A 16,660-nucleotide genomic window follows, 5' to 3' on the forward strand; every position below is an offset into this window, starting at 1 on the left:
CATTATTTAAGAAAGGATGTGCTTGAAATTGGAGAAGGTTTATGGGAATGATTCTGAGAACAAAAAGGCTTATCGTATGAGAAGTGATTGATGGCTCTGGGCCTTTACTTGCTGGAATCTAGACGAATGAGAGGGGATCTTATTGAAACCTATCGAATGGTGAAATGCTTCAATGGAGCGTATATGGAGAAGATGTTTCCTATGGTGGGAGAGTCTAAGACCGGGGTGCACAGACTTAGAATAGAGGGATGTCCATTTAGAATGGAGATGACAAATTTCTTTAGTAAGAGGGTGGTGTATCTGTGGAATTCATTGCCACAGGCAGCTGTGGAGACAAGTCATTGGATGTAGTTAAGGTGGACAATAGGTTCTTGATTAGTCAGGACATGGGTGAAGTCAGGAGAATGGAGTTGTGAGGGAAATGGATCAGCCATGATGAAATGATGAAGCAGACTTAATGGAACAAAATTCTGCTCCTATGTTTTTTGGTCTAAATAATTCAGGATTCAGGGTTAATGGTTGTTTGTCAGAATTGGAAGGGTAGGAAAACAAGTTAGTTTTAAATTGCCAAGAGGGTGAGAAGAGATGGATGGGGCAAAAGAGATGTCTGTGATTGTGTGGTGAACTACGTATACCTGTCTGGACACGCCCCCTGCTGACTGCTCCTGTGGCTCCTCCCACAGACCCCTGTATAAAGGCGATTGAGGCCTGAGCCCAGCCTCTCAGTCTCCAGGATGTAGTATGGTGGTCAACCACTGCTGGTTCCTTCTTCCAGTCAATAAATGCCGATATCTCGCCTTTATGTCTCAGGGTGAGTTATTGATGGTGCATCAGATTGGGTGAAGCCTGAGTTTCCATGGTGAAGCGCTGTTTATTCAGCTATACAATAGATTAATGAGGGTAGTTAAAATGGAGAGAAAACAAACGAAGCAAAGAGCTCCAAGCTATTTCAGGGAATCAAAACTGAAAGTAAGATTATTCATATGCTCAGTAATTTAGACTGAGCTTGTAAAGACAGATAACTGATATATTATCAGTGTTATAGTGTTACAACAGAATTGGTCATTTTTGATGCAGTGACTGTGCTGAGACTGGAAGTTTGCAAGATGCTTGCTCAGAATTTGAGGTGTTGTTCCTCAGGCAGTACAAGTTCGGGAAGCCACAGCCAGATATGTCCGAGCCAGAGGCACCCAGGAGCTCAAATTCTGTCTTTGCAAATTGAATGTAAGTGCGTCTTCATTAGAATCAACCAATATACAGAGGAGACCACACAGGGAGTTCTGAATGCAGTACACTAGATCAGAAAGGGTGCAAGTAAGTCACTAATACACCTGGAAAATCTGGGAAGGATAAAGGTGAAAGGTGATGGATCTCCAGAGGTTGGGATGAAACATGCCATGAGAAGAGGAATAGTTGGTGAGGATGGAGGAGCAGACTGCAGTCATCAAAGGAATGTCTCCTTCAGGATACTAATGGGAAGGAGATATCAGGTGGTGGAGTCTTGGCAAAGCTATGGAAGTTGCAAATCTATTGAATTGGGAGACTAATCGGTGGAAGAAAAGAACCAGGGTAACTTTTTCCTTGTTCTAACCTGGAAAAGAATACATGAGAGCAGAAATGCAGGAAACAGAAGAGATGTGGTCAAGAGTTAAAAGGAAGTCACATTCAGGAAGAAGGCATTTCAGGAACAACTCTGTGGAAAGTTTTCCTTGAAACAGATACAATGGAGATTGAGGAACTACAAGAATAGAATGGAGCCCTTACAGGAGCCAGGATGCAAAGAAGTGTAGTCAGTTTAACTGTGGGCTTGCAGTGGATATTTGTCATGAACCTGTCTCCTGAGACAGAGATGGATGAAACTGTGAGCAGGATTAAAAATGGCATCCATATTGCTAACAACATTTTTGGTTTTGTATGGATGCAGGAAGCAGTACTTTTGATCTGAAAAATGTGAATGAAGTTGAAGGAGAAATTGTTCCTCATAAGAAGATTAATTCATTCTTGATAGATGCTGCTACTGGCCTTATTTCTGTTTTCCCACCCTCCTGATCCCAACCCTGCTTATCCTAGTACCATTTTGTACCCTATTGCTCCCAGAATTCCCAACCCCTCTTCAACCTGACCCTGGTCTCACTCTTGCTCACATTTCTAGCCCCTCTCCTGGACTCACTTCCAGCCGTTCTTTGGCACTCTCTGTTTGATTTCAGGATTGTGAGGCTGGATTTTGGCCGGAGCCCATATGTGCGGGTCAGAGCATTAAAGCAGACAAGTAACTGGGACCCAGTCATTCAGCACAGTCCAAGGGCTGAGAATCAGCTACAAATACCTCCTCGGGCAAAACCAACCTTAGAAAGACTGCCCAGTTATCAGCAACAGTGCTGGCTAGTAATTTTCAGGCAGAAAAACGACATAGTTGTGATATGTCATCTCCACAAGCTCATGAAAATCCTGAAAATAAATAATGTCAAATAGCATCTAGTCAGTATTACTCAGTCGAATAGCTACAAGCAGAATGTCACCATCCATGTGCCATCTCTTATTGAGATGCTCCTTCAACAAGACTATTCAAGATGCCTGCACATTCCTGAACACTCTACAGTGGGCTACACCCACAAACATCTCCTTTCACAAAGACCATCAGCTAATGTCTTGCCTTTTCCTTCAATAGGAAGCTGGCCTGCTTGAGATCCCAGCAAAGTTGGCTGCTCAGTTACAGCTTGCTGAAGGTAAGTGTGTGTAAATTTTGGGGCAGGTGGGGGGGAATTCTTGAAGCACTCTTTCACATATCCAACCCAGACTGTTGGACAATTGATTCCTCTTTCTCCTGGCTATGAATGAGTTTGTTGGTGCTGATCCAGTTCCTGCACCCAAACTCAAAATAAATCAATGCTAATTAATGCTGTTAAAGATTTGTCTTTGATGCAGTGGACAGTTCCTCCGCATCACCTAGAGAGAGGTTCTCACACGTGACACTCTGCTCAGTGGTACCATGCTTAGATCATCCCTTTCTGATGATTCCTTAGCATGAGCACTCCACCCAAGCATCTTCTTCTCTCTCGTTCTGGAACCTTCCCTCTATATACAGCAACCCCTGAAAACATTCCTGCTCCCAATAGCACCAGGCAGCCAGCTCATGCCTCCCCCGGGAGCAGCTCCCTTCTCCTTTCTGTGTCCACTCAGCAACAGCAGACAGTCCTATTGATTGTTCTCACTGGGGTCTCCACATGCTTCCAGAAATGTCTGCTGTTAGTCCAGAAGGGAAGCTCAAATCCCACCACAGCACTTGAGAACTTAAATTCAAGAGATTTTAAAATCCTGGTATTAGCAGGTATACTCAGTCAGGATGACCATGAAATTATTGGACTGTCACAAAAGCCCACTTGTTTTCTAAAGTCTTCACCTGAGCAATGCCTGTGTCCTGGCCCAGAGCTATGTGGTTGATTATTAGCTGCTCTTTAAAATGTTCCAGTCAGCAATTTAGCTCAAAACCACAATGGGATCTTGATCAACTGAGGTGTTGGGCCAAGGAATGGCAGATGAGTTTAAAGTGAGATTTTGCACTTTTAAGACAAACCACAGAAGGACTTGCACAGTAAATGGTAGGGCCCTGGGGAGTGTTGTAGAACAGAGGGGTGCAAGTCATAGTTCCTTGAAAGTGGGAAAACAGCTAGTCTGGGTCGCGAAGGTGTTGGGTATTCATCGTTCAGGTATTGGGTACAGGAGACTGGCTGTGTTGTTACAGCTATACAAGGTATTGGTGAGACTACATCACGAATAATGTGTACAGTTCTGAAAGGATGACATTAAACTGGAAAGGGTATAAAAATAGACTTACGAATACTTCAACGGGACAGGAGATTTTGAGTTTTTGAGTTATAAGGCGAGGCTAGATAGGCCAGGACATTTGTCTCTTGAAGCATAAGAGGCTGAGGTGTGACCTCACTGAGGAGTATAGAATCTTGAGGGGCATCCAAGGTAGGGGAGTCCAAAACTAGAGAGCATAGATTTAAAGTAAGGGGGGGATATGAGCTGTAACTTTCTCACACAGAGGGTGGAAGGTTTGGAAGGGTAGGGTGCTGTATGATTTCATGACTCAGACAGCCTGGTTTGATTTGCTCCTGATACAAATATATTCCTCCTTAAACACACAGCCCAAAACTGTGAGCAGTACCCGGGTATGCTCTCAACAGCTGCAGAAGGGCTTCCCGACTGTTACACTCCACACCTTTTGTACTCAAGGCCAGTATTCTAACTGCCTACCTAATTAATGGTGTTCTCTATTAACATACTGTGTTACATGTATGAAAATACCCATATCCTTCTGTAGGGCAGATAGGAGAAACAGTGTTGTTTGGGGTTGAAAGGCTTCGGTCATAATTGGGAGAAATTCAAAAATCAGACAAATAGATACTATTCAAGGATTCATAAACCACACACCCAATGATGACTTCTTTCTATTTTTGTTTCTTATCTCTACTGATTCTAACAGCTTGTTCTGATGCAATATCATTCCATACCACACTGATATCACCTTTTATTTATGGAACCACCCCACCTTCTTTGGTTTTCTGTGTCTCCTCCTGAAATGGCAATTATCCAAGAAAATTCATTTCCCATCCTTGGTCACCGTGCAATTGTGTCGGAGTCATGGAGAGATACAGAAAGGAGATGTGTTCTTCTGCCCATTGAGTCCTCCTCAGCTCTCAGTCATTTCACACTGATCCTCCATTAATCCAGTACAGTAGTCAATTAACCTTCTAACCTATTCATCTTTGGGATGTGATGAAAGCAGAACAGCTGGAGGAAAATGGTTTTATTAACAGTTACAGGGAGAATGTGCAAGTTTCATGCGCACAGCCCCGGATGTCAGTATTGAACCCAGGTCTCTGAATCTGTGTATATGAAAGCACAGCAGTGTGGGAGACAGGAGCTGGATTTGGCCATTCATTTGGGTTCTACTGCATGCTTCCACATGATCAACAATAGTCCAACATTTTATTGTCTCTTCTCACCTCCCCATGTCCTTTGATCCCTTTGGCATTGAGGAATATATTTACCTCATTCTTAACTATAATTATTAACTTGACCTTCACAGACAATTGCTGTGGAGAATTCCACAGGTTCACCACTCTCTGGGCTCTTTATGGCACACCCCAAGTTCTGAGACAGTAATCCTGGTTCTTCAGTCCTCAGCTATCAGGAACATCCCCCTTTAGTTCTGTGAGAATTTGGACAGCACTGCAGTGTACCAGTTAGTACAGCTCAGGATGCTGGAGTTCAGAGTTCAATCCCAGCGTCCTCTGTAAGCAGTTTGTACGGCTTCCCCATGGAATGCAGGGGTTTCCTTCAGGTGCTCTGTTTTCCTCCCACAGTCCGAACATGTTCCGATTAGTAGATTAATCCAGTGATTAGGATAAGGTCAAATCGGGGCGGTGCAGCTTGAAGGACTGGAAGGGCCTGTTCCAGACTTTATCGCTAAATAACATATTACCTGCATGGTACCGTAGTAATTTTATGTTTTGCACTGTACTGCTGCTGCTGCAAAAAGCAAATTTCATGACATACGTGATTGATGAAAAACCTGATTTTGATATGGGTCTCTATTGTGGACTGAAGGGGAATCATGGTCAGGAAAAACGAAAGGAAGAGGGGAGAGAGCAGGAAGCACCAGAGAAATTTTCTAACGCAAAGTACACTGCAGATGCTGTGGTCAAATCAACACATACAAAAGCTGGATGAACTCAGCAGGTCGGGCAGCATCCGTTGAAAAGAGCAGTCAACGTTTCGGGCTGAGACCCTTCGTCAGGACTGAAATTTTCTGTAGTGATCAATTTGATCATTGTTTGAAATCAAATGTTCTTGCCTAGTGTCTCAGGGCTGAATATGTCTGCAGCCATGCCACCCTCCCCTTGTCACCTGCCACCTGTCCCACACCCTTCCCAAGGTGCTCCACTCTCACCATTCCCAACATATTTTGCTCCAGCCAGATTTACAAACTCACTCTCCACATTGACAAGTACAGTAATGTGCAAAAATCCTAGGCACTCCAACTCAATATACGTGCCTAAGAGATTAGCACCTTACAATATAAAGAAGCCAAAAGTGCATAAAAACTCCAGATGGGACCTCACCAAGGTCCTCAACAGCAAGACATATGTCCTGACGAAGGGTCTCAGCCCGAAACATCGACAGTGCTTCTCCCTATAGATGCTACCTGGCCTGCTGCGTTCCACCAGCATTTTGTGTGTGTTGTTTGAATTTCCAGCATCTGCAGATTTCCTGGTGCTTGCTGAAATCCCATTGTAATAAAGGCTAACATATTAATGGTCTTCCAAATTACTTGGCACACCTGTGCACCTACTTTCAAATTTTGTTGCACCTTCACTTTTCCCAATCTGTCACCAAGCAGATATATTCTTTCTTTTCCGAATCAAAGTGTATAACCTCAGATTTATCCATGTTAACCTTCATCTGCCATGCATTTGCCCACTCACCCAACTTGTCTAAATCACATTGGAGCCTCTTTGCATTCTCTTCACAATGCACATTGCCCCCTCTCCTCTAAGGTTCTGGTGATGTTACAATTTGTCTTCTCATCCAAGTCATTGATATACACTATATTATGAATAGCTAGAGCCCAAGCACTGCTCCTTGTGACACACACTAGTTACTACTTGGCATTTGGAAAAAGGTACTGCCTGCCAACAAATTCTACATATTCTAGCATATTACACAAGTCTGTAATTTTGCACTAAACACAAGTCTTTAGTTTTCCTCTAATGTAGGACCATATTAAATATTTTCTATAAGTTCAAATATATCTAAGGTACTGGTTCCCCTTTATCTGTTCTATCAGTTACATCCTTTATTCACAAAATGGAACATTGGTGTAAACAAGGAATGGAATGTACTGTATTTGGAGAAAGAAATGTGTTTGCAAAATGCAAACTGAATGTCTATATTTGAGTGAATCAATATCTGTGCATATTTCTGTATTCTTTAGGATTGAAATGTCAGTGTATTTGAATAGTGGGATGTTGGAGCATTTGGACAGTGGGAATGTCTGCATGTTTGGGCAAAGCCATTCTACTTGGAGAGCCTAAGAACTGAGTGTGCATGAAATATTAGTGCATGGGGGGAATTAAGTGTTATTTTTATTTGAAGATTGGAATATTGATATATTAGAAATTGCATTATCAATGTATTTGTGGAGTTCAATAATGCAGTATTTGGATTATCACTGTATTTGGAAAATATTGTAGTTGTGTGTGTGTGTGTGTGTGTGTGTGTGTGTGTGAAATGGAATGGGTGCTTCGGAAGATTGATAACAGTGTGTTTGCTGACTGAAAAATCAGAATATTTAGAGAGGAGTTTTATTTGTAGATATGACAGTGTCTACTTTATGTGGTGTAGATGGTCAGTTTATTTGATAGGCGAGACTTCTTTGTGCTCAGGAATGTGAGTATAAATGTATTTGACAAATGAAATACTTGTGTGTTTTGGGGAATAGAGTGTATTAAGGATTGGAGTGTAAGTGCACTGGCAAATGTGCTTAGTGAATGAATGTTTTTGGGGAGTGGAATATTTGGGAAATGGACTTTGCACTTTGTGAGTAAAATTTATTTTTTGTGGGATTGAATTTCAGTGTATTTGGAACTGGAATTCTGAAAGAAAAATGTAATACTGGGGATATTTGTAAGGAAAAGTGCTTTGCTTTGGGTAAAAACTAGTGTATTTTATGTGTGAATAGTTTGTATTTTTGGAATGGAATATAAGCTTATTGAAGAAATGGAATAGCATACTTGCAGTGAGGAATATTCTTTACATAAAGGGAATGGAATTACTGTAACTATTTGGCATGGAACACTGGTGTAGTTTGGTCTATATTTTGGGAAAGGACTGTTTGTGCCTTTAGGGTATGGAATATCCATTGATTTGAAACAGATGCTGCATCTGTGTACTTGTCGAAAGGTTTATTGTAAAATCAGGTATGCATTTATCCACATTATGCCATTGTGTTGACGTAGTCCGCATGCAGTGTTCCATGTTCCTAGGTGCACTGCTTTTCATTGTGTTCATGAGAATGTGATGTGTGTGCTGTATACTATTATATGTCTTGCCTGGTGCCTCTCACCATCAGCCATGCTTTTGCTGTACATTCCCATGATCATCTGCTTAGATACTTTGATCTGGTACAATTGATACTATTGTTTCTTTTCCAGTGAATCCTCAACCCTTTGAGAACCAGGTGACTGAAGTCTCCCCACCACAAGTTAAGGCACTCATCTATCACACGCTCCCTGCAGATGTGAACAGCTACCCCTTCAGTAATTTCATCAATGACCATTTCCAGGTATTGTAACAGACTCTCATTTCAAAGACTTACTGGCAGTGGGAGGGGAAATCTTCCGACATCTGTGCAGGGGCGGGGGGGGGGGTGGGGGGGGGGCGTGCAGAGGAGGTTTTTCTGACTTGGACCAACAGTGTTTGATGTGAGCGCTAGATCAGTGTGACTGCATCGAGAATCCTGTACGAATCTTGGCTATCAGAGGCTGACGTCTGAACCCTGACACCCTGGTGTTGAGATTCACTTGGCAAGCTCTGAAGATCAACTCCAGTAACAACTTTATGAACAACAAAGTGGCAGTGCCTTTACTGATCTTCACTCAGTTAAAGGGTGATTGCTTCGACCACTATTGATAAATATCTTTCTTTGGCAATTTTCCCTTGATATTTTGACTTGCATCATTTACGAGAGAATGAGCTTTGAGCATTGAGGAAGAAATCAGACAAAATCAAAGGCTGATAGGGAAGTTGCCCTGGATAATTCAACCATTGTTCAGATGTAAAAGTGATGATTTCATGGTTGCTTTATTTTCTAATAACCTCACCAGAGTGGAAAATAATTATTAGGCTCTATAATGAGTCAACCCATAGCCCGGGAAGTGCTGACCCCTTCCTGTTACACTGTTTGAGGTAACTTATTTTTTATTCTTTCTTACTTCTAATATTTGTATATTTGTAATGCTACTGTGACACTGTAATTTCTTTTGGGATCAATAAAGTATCTATCTAAGACTATCCTAGGCTACTACAGGAAACAAGGGTGGAGACAGCTGGTGCCCTAACAGAGATTTTTAAAGTCCATTGACCACTGATGAGGTTCCTGATATTGTTTTCTTTGTTAAAGAAGGGTTGTGGATAAACAGGTTAACGACAGGCCAGTGAGATTCATGTCAGTGGTAGGGACATAAATGGAAAAAATTCTGAAGCCCAAGATCAATTTATATTTAAAAAGGCAGGAATTGAACAGGGGTAGTCCACAAGACTTTGTCAGTGGGAGATCTTGCCTGAATAACTTGACTGAGTTTTGTCAGAATGTAAATAGATGAGGGCAGTATAGTTGATGTAGTCTATGTGGATAAGTCCCACAAGTAATTTTAGTCCAAAAGATGGGAACAAATGCAAATCAACAAATTCGATCCAAAATTGACTTGTTTATAGGAGGAACAGGGTGATGGTTGGAGATTGATTTGTGACCAGCTGTGCAGCACTGGACTCAGTGCTGGGATCCTTACTGTTCGTTACATACATTAATGCCTTAGATGTTAATTAGGAAGTATGGTAATAAGTTTGCAGATGACACAAGAATTTGTGGGCTTCCAGATAGTGTGGAGGGCGGTCTTAGGCTGTGGAATAATATCATTCAGCTGGGAGTTTGGAGGACACTGTCTGAGAGGGTGGTGCTTTGACGATATTTAAGAACTTTCTAGATGAACACTTAGACCATAAGACAAAGGAGCAGAAGTCAGCCATTTGGCCCATCGAGTCTGCTCTGCCATTTCATCATGAGCTGATCCAATCTCTCCTTTAGTCCCATTCCCCCACCTTCTCACCATAACCTTTGATGCCCTGACTACTCAGATACCCGTCAATCTCTGCCTTAACTACACCCAATGACTTGGCCTCCACTGCCGCCCGTGGCAACAAGTTCCACAGATTCACCACCCTCTGGCTAAAAAAATGTTTTTGCATCTCTGTTCTGAATGGGCGCCCTGCAATCCTCAAGTCATGTCCTCTTGTACTAGACTCCCTCACCATGGGAAACAGCTTTGCCACATCCACTCTGTCCATGCCTTTCAACATTTGAAATGTTTCTATGAGGTCCCCCCTCAGTCTTCTAAACTCCAAGGAGTACAGTCCAAGAGTGGTCAAACGTTCCTCATATGTTAACCCTCTCATTCCCACAATCATTCTAGTGAATCTTCTCTGAACCCTCTCCAATGACAGCACGTCCTTTCTTAAATAAGGAGCCCAAAACTGCACACAGTATTCCAAGTGAGGTCTTACCAGTGCCTTATAGAGCCTCAACATCACATCCCTGCTCCTATACTCTATTCCTCTAGAAATGAATGCCAACATTGCATTTGTCTTCTTCACTACCGACTCAACCTGGAGTTTAACCTTAAGGGTATCCTGCACGAGGACTCCCAAGTCCTGTTGCATCTCAGATCTTTGAATTCTCTCCCCATTTAAATAATAGTCTGCCTGTTTATTTCTTCTACCAAAGTGCATGACCGTACATTTTCCGACATTGTAATTCATTTGCCATTTCTTTGCCCATTCCCCCAATCTATCCAAGTCTCTCTGCAGACTCTCTGTTTCCTCAGCACTACTGGCCCCTCCACCTATCTTTGTTTCATCCACAAACTTAGCCACAAAACCATCTATTCCATAATCCAAATCATTGATATATAACGTAAAAAGAAGCGGCCCCAACACGGACCCCTGTGGAACACCACTGGTAACCGGCAGCCAACCAGAATGGGATCCCTTTATTCCCACTCTCTGTTTCCTGCCAATCAACCAACGCTCTATCCACGTATGTAACTTTCCCATAATTCCATGGGCACTTCTCTTGTTTAGCAGCCTCATGTGTGGCACCTTGTCAAAGGCCTTCTGAAAATCCAAATATACAACATCCACTGCATCTCGTTTGTCCAGCCTACTTGTAATTTTCTCAACAAATTGCACTAGGTTTGTCAGGCAGGATTTTCCTTTAAGGAAACCATGCTGAGTTCTGCCTATCTGCCTCCAGGTACTCCGTAACCTCATCCTTGACAATCGACTCCAACAACTTCCCAACTATCGATGTCAAGCTAACAGGTCTATAATTTCCTTTTTGCTTCCTTGCCCCCTTCTTAAATAGTGGAGTGACATTTGCAATCTTCCAGTCCTCCAGAACCAGGCCAGAATCTATCGACTTTTGAAAGATCATTGCAAATGCCTCTGCAATCTCCACTGCTACTTCCTTCAGAACACGAGGGTGAATTCCATCTGGTCCGGGAGATTTATCTACCCTTAGACTATTCAGCTTCCTGAGTACTTTCCCTGTCTTTTACTCTTTATATACTTGAAAAAGCTTTTAGTATCCTCTTAGTTTCCTTTTGTAAGCTTTTAAAAATTTCCCAATCCTCTGTCTTCCCACTAATTTTTGCTTCCTTGTATGCCCTCTGCTTTGCTTTTACTTTGGCTTTGACTTCTCTTGTCAGCTGCGGTTGCATCCTTTTTCCATTTGAAAATTTCTTCTTCTTTGAAATAAATCTGTCTTGCACCTTCCTCACTTCTCGCTTAAACTCCAGCCACTGCTGCTCTGTCATCCTTCCTGCTAGTGTCCCTTTCCAGTCAACCTTGGCCAATTCCTCTCTCATGCCACGGTAATTTCCTTTACTCCACTGAAGTACTGACACATCGGATTTCGGCTTCTCTTTCTCAAATTTCACAGTGAACTCAATCATGTTGTGATCACTGCCTCCTAAGGGTTCAATAGACAATAGATAGTAGGTGCAGGAGTAGGCCATTCAGCCCTTCTAGCCAGCACCGCCATTCACTGTGATCATGTCTGATTATACACAATCAGTACCCCGTTCCTGCCCTCTCCCCATATCCCTTGACCCCGCTATCTATAAGGGCTCTATCTAACTCTCTCTTGAATGCATCCAGAGACTTGGCCTCCACTGCCTTCTGGGGCAGAGCATTCCACATATCCACCACTCTCTGGGTGAAAAAGTTTTTCCGCATCTCTGTTCTAAATGGCCTACCCCTTATTCTTAAACTGTGGCCTCTAGTTCTGGACTCATCCATCAGTGGGAACATGTTTCCTGCCTCCAGCGTGTCCAATCCCTTAATAATCTTATATGTTTCAATCAGATCCCCTCTCATTCTTCTAAATTCCAGTGTATACAAGCCCAGTCACTCCAATCTTTCAACATATGACAGTCCCACCATTCCGGGAATTAACCTCGTGAACCTACACTGCACTCCCTCAATAGCAAGAATGTCCTTCCTCAAATTTGGAGACCAAAACTGCACACAATACTCCAGGTCCTGTACAGTTGCAAAAGGACCTCTTTACTCCTATACTCGATTCCTCTTGTTATGAAGGCCAGCGTGCCATTAGCTTTCTTCACTGCCTGTTGTACCTGCATGCTTGCTTCTATTGACTGATGTACAAGAACACCTAGATCTCGTTGTACTTCCCCTTTTCCTAACTTGACTCCATTTAACTAGTGATCTGCCTTCCTGTTCTTGCCACCAAAGTGGATAACCTCACATTTATCCACATTAAACTGCAACTGCCATACATTCACCCACTCACCTAGCCTGTCCAAGTCACCCTGCATTCTCATAACATCCTCCTGACATTTCACGCTGCCACTCAGCTTTGTGTCATCGGCAAATTTGCTAATGTTACTTTTAATCCCTTCATCTAAATCATTAATGTATATTGTAAACAGCTGCGGTCCCAGCACTGAACCTTGTGGCATCCCACTGCCTTTCTGAAAGGGACCCGTTAATCACTACTCTTTGTTTCCTGTCAGCCAGCCAATTTTCATGTCAGTACTCTGCCCCCAATACCATGTGCCCTAATTTTGCCCACTAATCTCCAATGTGGGGCTTTATCAAAGGCTTTCTGAAAGTCCAGGTACACTACATCCACTGGCTCTCCCTTGTCTATTTTCATAGTTACATCCTCAAAAAATTCCAGAAGATTAGTCAAGCATGATTTTCCCTTCATAAATCCAAGTTGACTTGGACTGATCCTTCTACTGCTATCAAAATGTGTTGTAATTTCCTCTTTTATAATTGACTCCAGCATCTTTCCCACCACTGACATCAGGCTAACTGGTCTATAATTCCCTGTTTTCTCTCTCCCTCCTTTCTTGAAAAGTGGGACAACATTAGCCACTCTCCAATCAGCAGGAACTGTTCCTGAATCTAAAGAACATTGGAAAATGATTACCAATGCATCCGCAATTTCTAGAGCCACCTCCTTAAGTAACCTGGGATGCAGACCATCAGGTCCTAGGGACTTATCAGCCTTCAGACTCAACAGTCTATCCAACACCATTTCTTGCCTAATATAAATTTCCTTCAGTTCCTTTGGCCACTATTACATTACTATTCACTATAACTAGTGAATTCAGATCCAAAGTACCTGTTCAACTCATCTGCCATTTCCTTGTTCCCCATAATAAATTCACCCGTTTCTGTCTTCAATGGTCTTAACTATTTTTTTTACTATTCACATACCTTAAGAAGCTTTTACTATGCTCCTTTATATTCTTGGCTAGTTTACCTTCGTACCTCATTTTTTCTTGGCGTATTGCCCTTTTTGTTATCTTCTGTTGCTCTTTAAAAGCTTCCCAGTCCTCTGGTTTCCTGCTCATCTTTGCTATGTTATACTTCTCTTTTATTTTTATACTGCCCTTTACTTCCCTCATCAGCCACGGCCGCCCCTTACTCCCCTTAGGATCTTCCTTCCTCTGTGGAATGAACCGATCCTGCACCTTCTGCATTATTCCCAGAAATACCTGCCATTGTTGTTCCACTGTCTTCCCTGCTAGGGTTTTGTTCCATTGAACTTTGGCCAGCTCTTCCCTTTTAGCTCCATAGTTCCCTTTGTTCAACTGTAATACTGACACATCCAATTTTCCCTTCTCCTTCTCAAATTATAGGTTAAAACATATCATATTATGGTCAATACCTCCTAATGGCTCCTTTACCTCGAGGTCCCTGATCAAATCCAGTTCATTGCACAACACTAAATCTAGAATTGCCTTCTCCAGTACAAGCTTTTCTAAGAATCCATCTCGGAGGCACTCCACAAACTCCCTTTCTTGGGGTCCATTACCATTCTGATTCTCCCAGTCTACCTGCGTGTTGAAATCCCCCATGACAACTGTATCATTATCTTTGCAACATGCCAATTTTAACTCTTCATTCAACTTACACCCTACATCCAGACTACTGTTTGGAGGCCTGTAGATAACACCAATTAGGGTCTTTCTACCCTTAGAATTTCTCCGTTCTATCTATACTGACTCTACATCCCCTGATTCTATGCCCCCCTCGCAAGGGACTGAATATCATTCCTCACCAACAGAGCCACCCCACCCCCTCTGCCCATCAGTCTGTCCTTTTGATGACGTGTATCCTTGAATATTCATTTCCCAGGCCCTGTGCGCTTGAAGCCATGTCTCAGTTATTCCCACAACATCGTACTTGCCAATTTCCAACTGAGCCTCAAACTTATCTACTTTATTCCTTATACTTTGTGCATTCATATATAATACTTTTAATTCAGTACTCCCCTCACATTTCATATCAATTCCTATTTCACTTGGCCATATTATATGATCTCTTCTTGAACTTTCTGCTCCATTGATTCTGTTGTCCTTTTTAACTTTTCTTATTTTCATTTTCCTTTTAACTCCATCCTTATATTTCCAGTTCATCCCCTCCCCCCCACTACTTAGTTTAAACTCATCCGTGTTGCAGTGTCTACCAGAATGCTGGTCCCCCGCCTATTAAGGTGCAACCCGTCCCTTTTGTACAATTCATCCCTACCCCAAAACAGATCCCAGTGGTCCAAGAATGTATGTCCTTGCTTCCTGCACCAGTTCCTCAGCCACACATTCAGATCCATTATCTCCCTGTTCCTGCCCTCTCCAGCACGAGGAACTGGAAGCAAACCGGAGATAACCACCCTGGAAGTCCTGCTTTTCAGCCGTCTTCCGAGTTCTCTGAAGTCCCGCTGCAGAATGTCCTTCCTCTTCTTCCCGATGTCATTTGTGCCAAAATGCACTACCACTTCCGGCTGTTCACCTTCTCCCTTGAGGATTCCCTGCAATCGGTCCGTGATGTCCTGGATCCTAGCACCAGGGAGGCAACACACCATCCTTAAATCTCGCCTGTTGCCGCAGAAACCCCTTTCCGTACCTCTTACTATGGAGTCCCCTACTACCATGGCTCTTCCTGATGTCTGGCTTTGCTTCTGCACCAATTTTCGACTCGCAGACCTGTCCGCCTCTCAGACTGGCAGTATCTTCCGTCCTGACAGCTTCCAAGAGAGTGAACCTGTTTACAAGAGGTAAATCCCCCAGGGTCTCCTGTACTTCAAGCATCCTTTCCTTCCTCATCGTCGCCCCCTTTCTCTCTTCCGGTATCCTCGGTGTAACGACCTCACTGTAGGTCCTGTCCAGAAAACTCTCATTTTCGCGAGTTCCTTCACTTCCATCTCTCTGGTTCATTACACAAAATCCAATCCAGTACAGCCGATCCCCTAGTCATTCCACAAATTCTCTCTCTTAAGATCCAGTGCCGACCTAAGTTTCCCAATCCACTCACATGTTAAAATCCCCCACAATTATCATAACACTGCCCTTCTGGCAAGCCTTTTCTATTTCCTGTTGTAATTTGTAGTCCACGTCACTGCAGCTGTTTGGAGGTCTGTAGATAACTGCCATCAGGGTCCTTTTACCCCTGCGATTTCTTAGCTCAACCCATAAAGCTCCTATATCAACTCTTTCTAATGATTTAATATCATTTCTTACCATTAAAGCCATGCCACCCCCTCTACCTACCTGCCTATCCTTCCGATACACTGTGTATCCTTGGACGTTCAGCTCCCAGAGACATGCATCCTTTAGCCATGTCTCAGTGATGGCCACAACATCATACCTGCCAATCTGTAGCTGTACGACAAGATCATCCACCTTATTCCTTATGCTGCGTGCATTTAAGTATAACACCTTAATTCCAGTATTTGGTACTTTTTGCATTGATTGCACTGCAACTCATCCCAATGGCTGCAAATTTGCAAAATGCCTGACATCCTTACTGCTCACTACCTTAGATCTATTTCTGTCCCAATGATCCAGAAACTTGAATCCCTGCCCCCTGCTCCAGTCCCTCAACCATGCATTTATCCTCCACCTCATTCCATTCCTACTCTCACTGTCATATGGCACAGGCAGTAATCCCGAGATTACTACCTTTGCGGTCCTTCTTCTCAATTGCCTTCCTAACTCCCTATATTCTCCTTTCAGGACCTCTTCCCTTTTCCTACCTATGTCATTGGTACCTATATGTATCACGACCTCTGGCTCCTCACCCTTCCACTTCAGAATATTGTAGATGTGATCAGAAACATCCCGGACCCTGGAACCAGGTAGGCAAACTACCATCCAGGTCTCCTGATCGCCTCCACAGAATTGCCTATCTGACCCCCTAACTATCGAATCCCCTATTACTACTGCCTTCCTCTTCCTTTCCCTCCCCTTCTGAGCTACAGGGCCAGACACTATGCCAGAGGCAC

General features: G+C 43.0%; 1 protein-coding gene across 1 annotated transcript in view; it reads left to right on the plus strand.

Moving 5' to 3' along the window:
• Positions 1 to 16,660, plus strand: part of LOC132380273 (unconventional myosin-XV-like) — a 909,717-nt gene that overhangs the window by 710,557 nt on the left and 182,500 nt on the right. The window contains exons 30-31 of the mRNA XM_059949029.1: positions 2,669 to 2,726; positions 8,223 to 8,353. Of these exons, the coding sequence (XP_059805012.1) occupies positions 2,669 to 2,726; positions 8,223 to 8,353 (189 nt within the window). The remainder of the gene's footprint in view (positions 1 to 2,668; positions 2,727 to 8,222; positions 8,354 to 16,660) is intronic.

This window comes from Hypanus sabinus, chromosome 23, assembly GCF_030144855.1.
Source record: "Hypanus sabinus isolate sHypSab1 chromosome 23, sHypSab1.hap1, whole genome shotgun sequence".
NCBI lineage: Eukaryota > Metazoa > Chordata > Chondrichthyes > Myliobatiformes > Dasyatidae > Hypanus > Hypanus sabinus.